The sequence below is a fragment of the Mastacembelus armatus genome, chromosome 9, assembly GCF_900324485.2.
Source record: "Mastacembelus armatus chromosome 9, fMasArm1.2, whole genome shotgun sequence".
NCBI lineage: Eukaryota > Metazoa > Chordata > Actinopteri > Synbranchiformes > Mastacembelidae > Mastacembelus > Mastacembelus armatus.
The window spans coordinates 21942816-21956189 of NC_046641.1; the positions used below are offsets into that span (position 1 = coordinate 21942816).

The 13374-nt window shown below is 37.8% G+C and overlaps 1 protein-coding gene across 2 annotated transcripts; it reads right to left on the bottom strand.

The window, feature by feature from the left end:
- Nucleotides 1-847: 847 nt before the first annotated feature.
- On the bottom strand, nucleotides 848-11820 carry rassf2b (Ras association domain family member 2b). Of its 2 annotated transcripts, XM_026322380.2 has the most exons (11): nucleotides 11545-11820; nucleotides 7234-7279; nucleotides 5918-5991; nucleotides 4949-5024; nucleotides 4578-4729; nucleotides 3788-3891; nucleotides 3062-3204; nucleotides 2749-2902; nucleotides 2468-2589; nucleotides 2195-2292; nucleotides 848-2054 (listed from the first exon to the last, which is right to left on the bottom strand). In XM_026322380.2, exons 3-11 carry the CDS (start codon nucleotides 5968-5970, stop codon nucleotides 1985-1987), a joined length of 972 nt encoding a protein of 323 aa, XP_026178165.1. In that variant the 5' UTR covers nucleotides 5971-5991; nucleotides 7234-7279; nucleotides 11545-11820; the 3' UTR covers nucleotides 848-1984. The 2 variants fall into 2 exon arrangements, with proteins under 2 accessions (XP_026178165.1, XP_026178166.1); XM_026322381.2 differs by lacking the exons at nucleotides 7234-7279; nucleotides 11545-11820 and adding an exon at nucleotides 6153-6328.
- Between the last annotated feature and the right edge of the window lie 1554 nt (nucleotides 11821-13374).

A 13374-nucleotide genomic window follows, 5' to 3' on the forward strand; every position in this document is an offset into this window, starting at 1 on the left:
AATAATGATATTACATCTTTTTAGAATAAACAAACTCACCTGTTGGCAGCTCAAAAGAAGTTCCTCTTCCACAAAAAATGTGCTTGCATTTCAGACTCCTCAGGCAAGTGTGTTTCAGTTCCAGCCTGTTACCCTCCAGACAATCTCGATCAGGTGGAGTGGATCACTCTGCTTCACACCTGCTCATTGGCTGAGTCCACAGTAAGCTGCTGTACCACTGGCATCACACATAAATACCTGCGGGTGTTTCTAATTTTATCTGAATTATTTAACCGCCTACTTAGTAAATGAACCACAACACTTAAAAGAATAGAATCAGTCGAAGCTTCGAGAGAGTTTATCTCATCTGTTGGAGAAAATTGTGTAATTTTCAATTATCTAACACCTGGTAAACATCATTTTATAACATGACAGGTCACTGACCAGAATGAGATTGAAAGAGATTACATATATATGTACACTTTTTCCTGAAAATAACATTTTATTAAATAATCGATGTACAAACACCCCCACATCTTCCAAGTAGTGGCATGAGTTGTTTAAGTCAAGTTTTTCCTCCTTATTTTGTAAAAGACACAATCCAAAAGCAGGAAAAGAGTCACCAAAAATATAACATGCATACTGTCAAGACCACACACACACACACACACACCCACACACACACACACACACACACACACAGTCCACTGTGTTCTGTACAGCAAGGTTTTCAACATAGAAGTTAGAAATACTGAACGGACAGGCAAATGCAGCCATCTGCAAAGTGCTGTACCTATAGAGGCAAATTATACTGCTTTGAAATGGTCATTCATACATTTAAAGCATCCTTTAGTGATCATCAGCATAATTCACAGTCTTGTGGGATTTTATTTCTGCTTGATGTACAAGGAAAAATAAAAAATAAAAAAATCCACAAATGAATATTCTTTCATTTTTGTACAACCATGTGTATGTCAAATTCTGACCAGGGTTCACTATGTGAGTAATGTTGTACATTTTTCTGCTATCAATCAGTATATTACTGTGCTTATCTTATACATCTTACATAAGGCAGCAATGCAAGTAAAGACAATCAAACAACCTGAAAACAACAGGGGCCTAAATGTGTTACATTATTTTAGGGTGGAGGCTAACCGTTTCATCCTGTTTCCAACATTTATGCTAAGCTAAGCTGACTGGCTGCTGGTAGTAGCTTTGCAAAATGCTATACAGACATAAGTGTGGTACCGATTTTTCAGTGGACTATAAGTAAACAGTACAATTAATGTATGTATTTCTCAAAATGCCAAACTATTCATTCAACTTTAGTCAAATGTTTTTAATATTCATTGCCTACAGAAACGGGGTGACTCGTGTACTGTGCCGTGCACTTATGCGTACTGTTAAATTTCAAAATTTTTGATCGAAGTTTGTGTTTTTGTGCTTATAAAAACCTTTTAACAGGCACTTTGAACAAAACCATATATGATGTTTGTGCTTTAAAATTTGATTTGGGGTATCAGTTTGCTATTTAAGGGTATAGACAGAAGACAGGATATTAGATTTTAGGGTCACTCTGCACAGTACTTTGCTGCAAAGAAATCAAATATTCAGGGGTAGAGGAATGTCTTTCTGTGTCCTAGATGTGTGATAAAGAAATAGAGAAAGAAAATCCGAGATTATGAGTAGGTCTGAATCAAGACTGGTTACAAGGCTGTGTGAGTCAATATGACTTTTAAGACTATTGCTGAAATGGTCACACGTGACATTCACACAATATGGCATGTTAAAGTTTTGCCTGTAGGTCAAATGACTGAACAATCTGAAGAAGACTCAGACTGCAGAGGCAGGAATTCAGAGGAGCAGGACAATCGCTCAAATAAATACAATGGTTAGTGGTCAGCTAATTCTTGGTCACTGTCTTGGTCACAGCTGGGTGGAGAATATTGTACTCAGGGAAAGGTGTTGGCTGGATGTGTTGAAGGGAGTTCTCACCATAAGCAGATCACATACATGTCGGCCCCTCTGGAAAACAACTGAGCTGCTTCTCAATTATACACCGCAGGTAATTATACCTGCAAGACAAATGCAGGTAGAGAAAGAATAAATGCCTGAGTCTGAGAATATTAATTACATGCTATGTAGACTCCTAAGTGACAAGACTGAGAAATGACACATGACGATACAGCGGGGTAGAATACATATCTTCTTATACCTTCGCCTGAGTTTCTGCACCTCCCTGTCTTCTTCCTCCTTCAGTTTGGTGATAAAACTCTGCAGGACGGGCATCTCAAACTTGATATACTGTGCTACCTAGTGGACGACAAGAGAAGTGTCAACACAAAGCACAAAAAAGAGTGAGTACAGTAAATAAAGAGTACTGGATACACAATGGAAATATTTTGTGAACATACAGTGTTATACAAAAAAAGTAAGATGTTCATTTATAATCCAGAGTCGTATCCACTTGAAAGAAAATGGTATTTACATCATATGTGACTTCTTCTCCCAGATCTTCTTCCATGAGGAAAACTTTGCAGACCTGCTCGCATGGACCCTGAATTATTCTCACCAACAGCGGATAGTCAGTCCGTTTCAGCTTCACACGCTCTGAAAACATGAACACACAAACATCGAGATTAACAGAAGAAAAATAAACATACAGACCATTAGTGTTTCTTTCCTGATGTCTGAATTCTATCTATTGATAGTTTGAAATGTGGATTCACACCCTATACAAACAAGAAATAAACTTAAAATATCACTCACCTCCACTTGCATGAACAAGGTAGAGTGTAAAATCATCTGGGCTATTTTCAATTTTAAACTTGTTGAGGAGTACCCGTAGCACCTGTGGGGTGGTCATGCAGCTGTTGATCCGAACATTGGTTACAGAGCCATTAGCAGGAGTAAACACTGCTGTCTGAGAGGGGAAAAAAAAACCAAAACATTAAAATGAAGCAAGTTAGTCATATAAATGTACAGTATAAAGTTTAGACTTTCATTCTTCTTCTTCATTCGTTCTTATTTACTTTTTCCAGACTTTCTAAAAACGCAGTGACAAACGTGGGGATGGCATTACTTTATGGTTGTAGAAGTGTCCGTTGATGGAGAAGCGATGGCGGCGAATTTTCCTCTGGTCACTTGGTGACCGTCTCTGGCCCCGTCTTAAGACCCCGGCATCACTCTTCGTCCTGAGGAGCTGAGCGGAGCTCTCACTGTCCTCTGCCCAATCAACAATCATTATCTTAGATTACACTGAACAACAAAGTTTCTGGTTCTTGAACACTTCTTGGTGTATCTTACAGAGCTTCCTACAGCTTCTAGTCACATAATGTTTAATAGAAAGCTTCTATTGTTGCAACTGCTCTTAAATCATCTGTCCATTTATTTACAATACTTTTTGTAGCACAGGCTTGTCTAAGCTGGAGCTAGTGACCACAAGGTGAAAGGACTCAAACTTAAACTAAGGACATACAATACTGAGTGCTCCTGAGAGAATAGTAAATTTATATGTGGGGAAAAAAGGTGTTTGATCTTAACACATCTTAATCACATTGACAGAACAGAAAACAAAATGGGAGAAATGTGGGGCTCACTTCTTTATACCACCAGTCATATGCAAACATTGTAATCCCAGTGATTTACAGTATGTTTTCAGTTCAGCTATACACATACATTTTGTCTTAGCCACTGAGAAGACAACACAAATAAAACAAATGAAACTGATTTAGCTGCTTCTTTCTTATAATTAAGGAAGTAATACACAGCATGTTACCATATTTATACTGCCAGTACAGCCACTCACCGTTTGTGTGTTCTTCCATCACACCATTGTCCTCTGGTTGGCTGTCGGGTGGTGTCACTTCAACTGTGGGTGGGCTCTGCTGTGTTGTCTGTTTACCACCTACGCTGTTGGAGGAATGTCAACAAGGAGTGTGTAGAGTAAGAAATAAAGCAACATACTGACACAGGACAAGAGTTGCAAGCTGGCCGGGACAGCTGAATATTTTGTAGGTATAACCTCTCATTATATTGAATGATTTTGGCTAGAGGTGTGACAGGAGTCACACTACAACATATTGCAGTTAGTAATATTGTCATAAACATGAGAAAAAAAACTTCTGAAGTAACATCACCACTGCAAACACCGATACAGGAGCGTTATTAGTTTTCCTCTCAAGCAGCTGCACAATGTTTCCCACCTCTACACCACAGGCTGTTTGTATGTCACTTCCTTATTGCTCAGTTTCAACTTGTGACTGCTGTTCCTCTCGCTTGTTGGATGTGTTTGAAATATGCTGTCATGAGTAATGAAAGGATTTGATGCTTTAATTTTTGCCTAATTTCCTGATGTAAACCTTGCATCATCAAAACGTGGTAGTCAGACCTGTCTAGATGCTGGTAATTGCTGCTAACTAGCATCCAGTTGTGACTGTAAATGTAATATAGTTCTTTCAGTGCTAAAAGTTTGTGTCTCACTGTTTTGAGTTTAAAAGCTATAAATAAAGGAAAACATAATTTTTTAATGGTTTGCCCCTTTTCTGTAGGTCATTCTGTGCCAGTGAGGTGTAACTGGATCTGTGTGGACTTCTTACCCTTGACTGTCTAGATTGCAACCGGAGTGCCAGGACGTAGAGGAGGGGGGTGGTCGGATTCGCTCGTTGTCATCTTGCATCTGAAGCCTGATTGGTCGCTGTAGGCCCCAGAAGATATTCAACAAACCCTCAACGATCAGCTCCCCCTCTTCCTGTTGGGAGAGAGGAGCTGTGATCAATGCACATGAGACACACACACACACACACACACACACACCCAGATACACATATAATCTTTTTGGGCTAGATTGTATGATGAGATGAGACAAAAAGTCCTGAAGAATGGAGATGTTCAGACGCTTTGTTGAAAATAATAAAATAAAGTAAGTGTACACACACACACACACAGGCCCATGTCTATAAATACTCACTTCTCTGTGTCTGAGCTGCAGATTTTGTCCTTCATAGTAGAGGTTGTATGTCTTAAGATGGGAAAGGATTGTTGGCCTGGAGACAAAAATTTTGTGTCACTGAGGAGGATATTCACGTTTTAGTCTACTATAAACATAAATACGGCACATTACTGCTGCTCACTTTCTGAAGCATATCACTTGCAGCTAGATTGATTTCCTGCTGTCTAAGCGACCTTCAAAATGAATTAACTTCAGGACAATTTAAAAATCAAATAGAGACTTAAAATATACTGTTTCTGATGGTGTTTGTATGTGATTGGAAGCACATGATTTTATTTTGTTGTACCTATGTTTTGTTTCTTCTGAAACTGTTTTTTGTGACTATAGCATTGTATACAGTTTACTACTGAGCTAAGGAGGCTGTCATTTAAAAAAAACAACAAAAAAAAAAACTGTTTGGTGGTCTTTCAGAAAATACATGGCTCCTGTAAAGAAGACAGAACACAATATCCTTTTTAAAAAAAGGACAATTCTATGGTGTAAGGCAGACCTTTTGAATTTGTGAATCTTTTATCTGTACACTTACCATGCAATTATCCTGTTTGATTTAGAGTGCCTAACAAGCCTGCTGGGCAGCATGTACTTTTTTTTTAAAGATTTCAAGCAATTACATATGTAATCAATTAATAAATTCATGTATGTATGGTTGAAAAGTGGTCGTCAGTCAAGTATCCACAAGCTTGTGAATTGTTAACAGGCTGAAACTTGAAAAAACAAAAAAAAAAAAAAAAAAAAAAAAACAAAAAACAAAAAAAAACCCACCAGTGGTGCTTTCACATTCCTGTTTCACAACATAGACATACCAAAGATTATTGAAGGGCGACAAAAGCACAGGTCAGACTGTTCTACTTGAGTTTAATATCATACCGTAACAGTTGTGTGTGTTTGGCTGTTCATATGAGAAGCAGGATGGTATTTAATCCTTACTTGCTGATGAACTTGTTCTCTCCAATCTGAACCCCGTCTTGTATATCACCCATTCTCAGTAAGCATGAGAGGAGCTGGAAGACAAAGAAGCAACACACAGCTAAAAGTTGTCGTCCGTCTGATTCAGTCTCATGACTCCTCATGACTAGTGGTAAAAAAACACAAAAAGGGCAGCCTGGAGAGGAGGAGATGGTAAAGTTGCCGACACTAAACAATAACAGAAGATCATATCTACCTTAATGTCAAGAATTTCCTTCAAGATACAGTGATAGTTAAACAGCTACTATTGTCTGCCTGATGTACGATTGAGACAGCTGCTCTCCACTCTCTCTTTTCTACAATATATTTTCTCTCTCCTGTCACCCATTTAATTCTGTCCTTCTGTCTCACTCTTTTGAGCACAAACACTGCACGTACACACACACGCAGCTGTTTTCAGTGGCACTCTGCCATCACTCTGTAGAGTTTCCCTTCCCTCTTTTGCTGTGTATGTGTATTTTGTCTTTTTGTATCTGCAGAGGGGGGAGGACAGAAGCTTCTGGAAGGAGACGAACAGGTGCAGAACACATGGGCCACCTGCTGTGCTAAATGATTTCCACTGCTTAAACATTTATCTCCTGATCATGCTATTGGCAGCAATCATTATATGCATTTATCAGTTAAGGTTCTAGCTACATTACAGCATAAGCAGCACATACTAACTTCAGTGATCCTCTGAGTTTGCATCTCATGTCATAATCATGCCAGATTAAAATGTAAGTAATGACAGTCTTATCAGTGCTAAACTTTGTTTATTGCCCAATAGAAGGTCCTGGCACTCTGAATGTTCCCTCTGTGCAGATTTCTCTGGATACTCTGTTTTCCTCTCACAATCCAAAGGCATGCAGGTTAGGTTACTTGATGCTCATAGGTGTGAATGTTTGTTTGTCTGTATATGTGCTATTATTCTTGTTACAGTTTAATGTTTTCATTGCCTCACCAAAGTAATTAAGTTTAAAAAAAAAAAAAAAATCAAGTTTTTGATCATTATAGAAATAGATTAGACAGCTCAAGAAAGTTTCTCTGCTAACCAAATTTCATATGAACAGAGATCTAAATCAATGCCTGCTATAGGAAAAGTAGACAAAACATCAAAATTCACTACATTAACATAAAAACAAAATGCATTTGCAGTAAAAAGAAATAAAAAACAAAAAAACTGGTGTGGATCTTTTAAACATCTTATTAGTTGAAAACTCTTACTCTAAAAGCACAGTAACTTTCTATATTACTCCGGTATAATGCAGTCAGTGCCTTTATAACACAGCACCACTTACCCTGGTGAAGACTGTGTTATCTTGTTGAGTCACCAGGCCGAGGGAGCTGCAGATGTGGAAAGAGAAAAGTTAGGCAGGTAGGTTTTGTATATATCCTCAGGTAATAACAGTTTTACGACTCAGGTGTCGATTTCAAACGGCCCACGGAGTCTTTTCTTGTGCATGTGGCGACAAACACACGGGGAAGCAAGGGGGCGTTTAAAGGAAGCGCTCCTCTTCCGTTAAATTACTTCCTCGTTTACTCAGCCAGTCACACAGGAAACTGACACGAGCTCCTACACAGCTGAAAACTTCCTCAATTCAAGCAGCACAGATGAATTATCATGCATACCCAAACAGAGTTCACACACAAGCATGGGTACTAAAGATGATAAGACCCATATATAAACTGCCCTTTCTTTTATCCTATTTCCTGATGTAAATACTGAGATCAGAGGCCAAATTTATCAAACTGCTAACAGTAAAATTTGGGCTAAAGTGATCAATTAAAAAAAAAAAAAAAAAATTCCACTTTTACTTCTACTCACAAACTTATGTTGGTTAAGAGTAGATCCAGGCTGACCACAGTAGAGAAACAGAACTAAGCACATCTGGTCATTATTTGCAGGATATTATCAGTGGTGCAAAGATACAAGAACAAATCTGGCACAGATATTTTTGCAATCACAATCACATCTTCATTGTCTGCTCTTGTCTCTGTGCCTGTCTGTCTGTGTGTGCCTGTGTCTCTGTCTGTGTCTCTGTCTGTGTGTGTGTGTGTGTGTGTGTGTGTGTGAACTCTACACCCTGGACAGGGAGCCAATCCATCGCAGCCCCACATATAGACGAACAACAACACATGCTCACAGTCCTATGGGCAATTTAGAATCACCAGTCACCCTGACATACATGTGTTTGGACTGTGAGAGGAAACGGGAGTACCCGGAGAAATCTCAAAAGCATGGAAAAAAAAAAAAAAAAAAAATTCAAACTCCACACAGAAAGACCCCTGCTGGGTTTCGAACCAGAAACCTTCTGGCTGTGAGGCAAGAGTGGTAATCACGAATCTGTTGTGCTGCTTTGTTTATATATTTATCAGACTGCTAAAATTAAAGATTTCTTTCAAATAAAAAAAAAAAAAACATGCCATTGAATTAATTACATGTTTTTGGCAGATGTAGCGTCACCTTCTCTGAGCTTATATTCTATGAATATTTTAATGTATTTATAGAATATATGAATACGAAGAGTTGAGAGTTGCCCTTTATGTGTTTTACACTTGACTAATTACAGTAGAGGTAAGTTACTTGATAAATGTGTGAGTGTAATTCTTAGAAATCTGATAAATGAACAGATATGTACCAAACAGTTTAGTTTAAATGAAGATATTCAAAACTTGACAAGTAACGTAACAGCTTTACACACATGGTGCTGGTAATAACCTGATGCTGTCAATGTGTTCAGTTATTACAAATTAAATATTAAACACCAACCAGTCAAGCTCCCTGCCAAGGTCTATCAATATTTCAGTATGTATATTAGTCCTGTCATGCAATCAAAAGCTCACAGTTAACCTGCACAATGGAAATCATTAGTCTTTAATAGTGGTCAAGAGCGGCCATGCTCATAGACTTATTAAAAGGCGATGCTAGTGGTCTGAGACAGACACGTGGCTGCTAACAAACCGAGAATGACGTAATCGTTTGGTGAGTCAACTAAGCAGCTATCTCATGACAAAACTCAGGCTCCTGAAACAGAGGTCAATCTGACATTTAACCTTTATTTACTGTGTATCCCATATAAATATAAATAAACAAGTGTGTATCCTGTATAGTGGTTGGTGAACTCTTGACAGAAACAGACTTGATTAGCATTGTTACCTATTGCCATTTTTTACATTGATTTTATTATGAATTCATCTGTTTTGGCATCTTTTAACGTAGATGATGTATACTGATATATTTTTTTTCAAGGTCTAAATGCTGTTGCCTGATGGAGGCATATTGAATGTTTTTACTCATTTTGTTGGCATAAAAGGACTAAAACTTAAATATGCTGAATCTAGAAAAATATTGAGATCAGCTTGAAAAATTTTTTTATAGAAAAAAAAAAAAAAACTCGACATCAGGGTTTTCAGTCAAAGATTATGCAACAAACAATACCAAAGAAGTTTGTATTGAAAAAAATATAGCCTTAAAGCAGTTACCTTGATTAATTGTTTGGTAAAAATTTTCATCACAATATCTTTGAGAACATAGTGACATCATTGAATGTCTTACTCTGGTCAAGCAGCAGTCCGAAACCAAGAGGTATTTGATTTACAAGACCAAGAAAAGCATTAAATGTTCCCATTTGAGAATTTGGAAGCATCAAAAATTTTATTGCTTAAAAAAAGTCACAAAAATTTAGTGATAAATCAATTTGAATTATGTCTCTATATGTAAAATATAATGTATATTTTACCTTGACATTTAACCAAAACATCTCCAAACAAGTGAGAGTCACTGTACTTCAGAGGGACTTGTTTCTGTGGAAATAATCTGTATGACATTTAGACTGCAGAAAGCTGGCTCCACTTATTATTTTGAAGCCTAGCAGTACATATAAATGCAGCCAGACTGACCGACCACTGACCCAGTCCCGTTTCAGATAAGGGAGCTCTTCTGTGTATTAGACAACAGTCCAAATGTAGACCTCATTGATTTCCTGAATTCCCCTGTGGCTCATTACAACATCAGCCAATCCTCAGTCTCCATCATCCTCTCTTTCTCTATGGCTTCATGTCTTACTGGCCTTGATCTGCTCAGTTGTTCCATATCACAGTAAATCAATTTATTAATGGTTATCCAATTTTTTTGATCAGGAAATTCTTAACTCTCTGATGCCTGGCTGTTCTCCCTATTCAGCTTTCTCCTCCATAGTCCCTTGTGAAAGACTAGAAGCCAACACACTATTGAAACCCATGACCACAACTTCCTGATTTTTCTTCCCCCACTCGCTCTCTTTCATTGACACATACACATGCATGTCTGTTTTCTGCCCTCTTGCCTTGTTGGCTTGAAACCTCCTCTGTCAATGTCTTTGGCTGAAATGGATGAAGAGTAACTCCAAATGCCTCCTCCTCCTATCCGCTTTCAAACCCACCACCTCCCCTGCCCTCAGCCCCCACATTACTACTGCTCTGCCTACTATTGTCACCATTGTCATAGTAACACCAAAAACATCTGAGCTCCTCCATTCAGAACAAAACACTGAGCCAAAAATAGTGTTTGTCTCTCATTCCCCTTGTCAGGCATACTGGAGAATGTCGAAATCTCACATCTAAATATGATTTCCAGACTCTACAAATAAAGACGAAACAAAATTTTCCACTTAGATGACAGACAAAACTAATGAATAGACAAGATGTTAAGGCGTAACACTTTGTTATTGTCTATCAAGCATAAAATGTAATGATTCCAGCTATTCTTCTTTGGGTTTAACCTGGTCAGACAAGACGTTTAAAGACATGCTGATCTTTCTGCCCTTTCCCACCTTTCATAGACCAAAATATTAACAACCCTAGTTGACAAATCTTTCGTTACATTTTGTGAACACACTTTAGGTGCACCTACCTAAAATTAGTGCAGTCTATCAGCTGTGCAAAGAATAATAATGGTTATATTACCTATTTAGTTTATGATTTAGGCTGATTAAACTTTGTCCAACCCATTTATATCAGTAAGAGTAGACGAAAAAGAAACACACTCTGTAAAATGACCATTAATTTGAATCAAAACCTCCGTAAAACAGTTGAACAGCCTGAACACAGTGGCTTTCATAAAAGAAAGGATTCATTGCAGGGCTGTTGTATTAGAGCACACATTATTTTAAATTACGTGTTCAAAATAAACTGGCAAATGATTAAAAGGCCAAAACAGGCCAAAAACATTAGATATTCACTTTCTGGCAAACGGCCTGTCCTATCTAGCCAGTCTTATGTGTGCAGAGAAGAATCTTAACTATCCATTGCTTGTTATGTAACCAGTTTTACTAAACACATAGCTATGCACAGTCCCTGGCACAGACCAAATAAGAAAGGATACGGAATGTCTATCGTTTTCTGTTCAGAAACCAGGCTGTACCATCATACAAAGTGCTATAATGTCATAGCAAGCCTATTATCACTGCATGTAAATGAGTAATCATCGATATTTTTAGTTTGTGTGGGTCGACTATGCTTTTATTTAGAATTAACGTTAAATAATTTTAGCCAAATCTTCGTTTTACAGAAACAATCACGCTATGAAACTACACCCAGTGCACACCACCCCACAGATATCACCAGCCTACCCCGACGCTTCTGTCTGATTCCTGCCGACTTTTGGAGCTCCTCTCTCGGCTCCCCAAATCCAGGGTCGCAGGCTCTCCGGTTCGCCTCTTCGACCTCCTCCTCCCCGTCAGTCTTTCCCGCTCTTCCGGCCGTACCTGTCCGTTAACGGTAAAACTCCTCAGTCAACTCGCACGCTCTCCTGCCGTTGGAAACAATCACTAGGGCGCGTGCATCCATCACGAGCTGGTAAGAAGGAGGAGGAGGAGAGCGCGAGAGGTCCATCTGTTGTGGCTGCGCTCGAGGCACAGCAGCGTCAGAGACCCCGGCCGGGAGCCAATCAGAGAGCGACCCTGACGCCCCTTTGTTCGCGCTGAATGAAAACAAGAAAACAATGGGAGACCCGGAGAGGAAGTAGGCAGTTCAGTCACTGCCATTATTATTCAGTGCCAACCTAAAGCCACGCCAAGTGCTAAGTAAATCTGAATATTACTAATAATACAACCGACTATAGCCCGTGTGAAGCTAAAGAGGTCGTGAATAGGGGTAACCACTTTAGGCATGAAAGTTACTTTCATAAAAGGGATGTATGGAAGCTCATTTCTGACAAGATAAAAACAAGAAAAACTTAATTTTACTGTACCACATTTTCCAGCTGATTTCTTGGAAACTTTCCTCAGTTTAAAAAATATAGCTTTGCTACAAATAAACCTTAATTTTAATACATTAAAAATATCACTTCGCAATCACTAATCACATATTCACTAAATTTCCATTTATGTTGTAAAGTATGTATGAGTAAATTGCAAGTTTACCTGCAGTTTTCAGCTTCAGTCAAAATCAAACATTTGATTCTATAAAACATCTCAACAGAAAAGATGACTAAAAAAAAAGAAAAAGAAAAAAAGACTAAAAGCAGCAAAATCTAGGAATTCTTTAAAGTTTTTGGGGAAAAAAAAAAAAAGACATCTCTTTATTAACTTTTCACTTTCCTACTACATACAAATTTTCAGCAAATTATGACTCTAAAATTAGATTTTAAAAACGTGAGATTAGAGTAGAACAGAACAAAACAGTCATGAATGTTGGCGAGGAATAAAGACATAAGACTGCATCAATTCTGTAGCATCTTATTAAAGTCTCAGGAACAAAGAATAAATCACTTTGTTGCTACAATTAGTTTACACAATTTCTCTTCCAGAGGGATTAGCAAACTTTATTCCATTAAATATACATTTATTATTCTGTTTTTACATCTATTTAAAGTTTCTCAAATCTTTCTTTGATTTACACTGAATGTGATAACATGGACAAAAAGCAATGTTAGAGTAAAAAAATACATTATGAAAAGGTCCTAGTAATATGAACCAAGGGATTCCACTATACCACAGATTCAAAATGGGATCAAAATGTATTTACTTTTTAAATAAAAGTACAACAAATGGTGCACTTCCAGCATGATTTAAGATTAAAAGTTATGATTTGTTACAAATATTTGCTTGGAAAAACATAAAAACTATGTATAAAAAACAAAACTGAAAAAGATAAAACACTTAATACACAAAAGTATATTCTTCAGGTAGACCCACTTTCAAAATAACTGAAAGGGGTTTGATATCTTTGTTATGCACCTTATGGCCACCTTCTTAGCCGTTTGTTAGTTAAACTGAATTGAATTTAAGCCAGACAACCATCAAGGAGAAGCATCTGTGACTGAGAAATTCAAGGTGTTTTTACCGTTACTGGAATATTACTGTAACATCTATGTGAAGAAAACATAGACATCCTTTGCCTTTAGGCACAAAAACATCCAATGTTCATCTTGCCGTTAAGAATTAAGGCAGATTCACTCA

Excerpts from the sequence above, each read along its gene's own strand:
- rassf2b (XM_026322380.2), bottom strand. The coding sequence starts at position 5,970 with ATGGGTGATATACAAGACGGGGTTCAGATTGGAGAGAACAAGTTCATC. Across the intron at positions 5,025-5,917 it reads GAGAACAAGTTCATCAGCAA|GCCAACAATCCTTTCCCATC; the intron begins GTAAGGATTAAA and ends TTTTGTCTCCAG. Across the intron at positions 2,590-2,748 it reads CCTTGTTCATGCAAGTGGAG|AGCGTGTGAAGCTGAAACGG; the intron begins GTGAGTGATATT and ends TCATGTTTTCAG.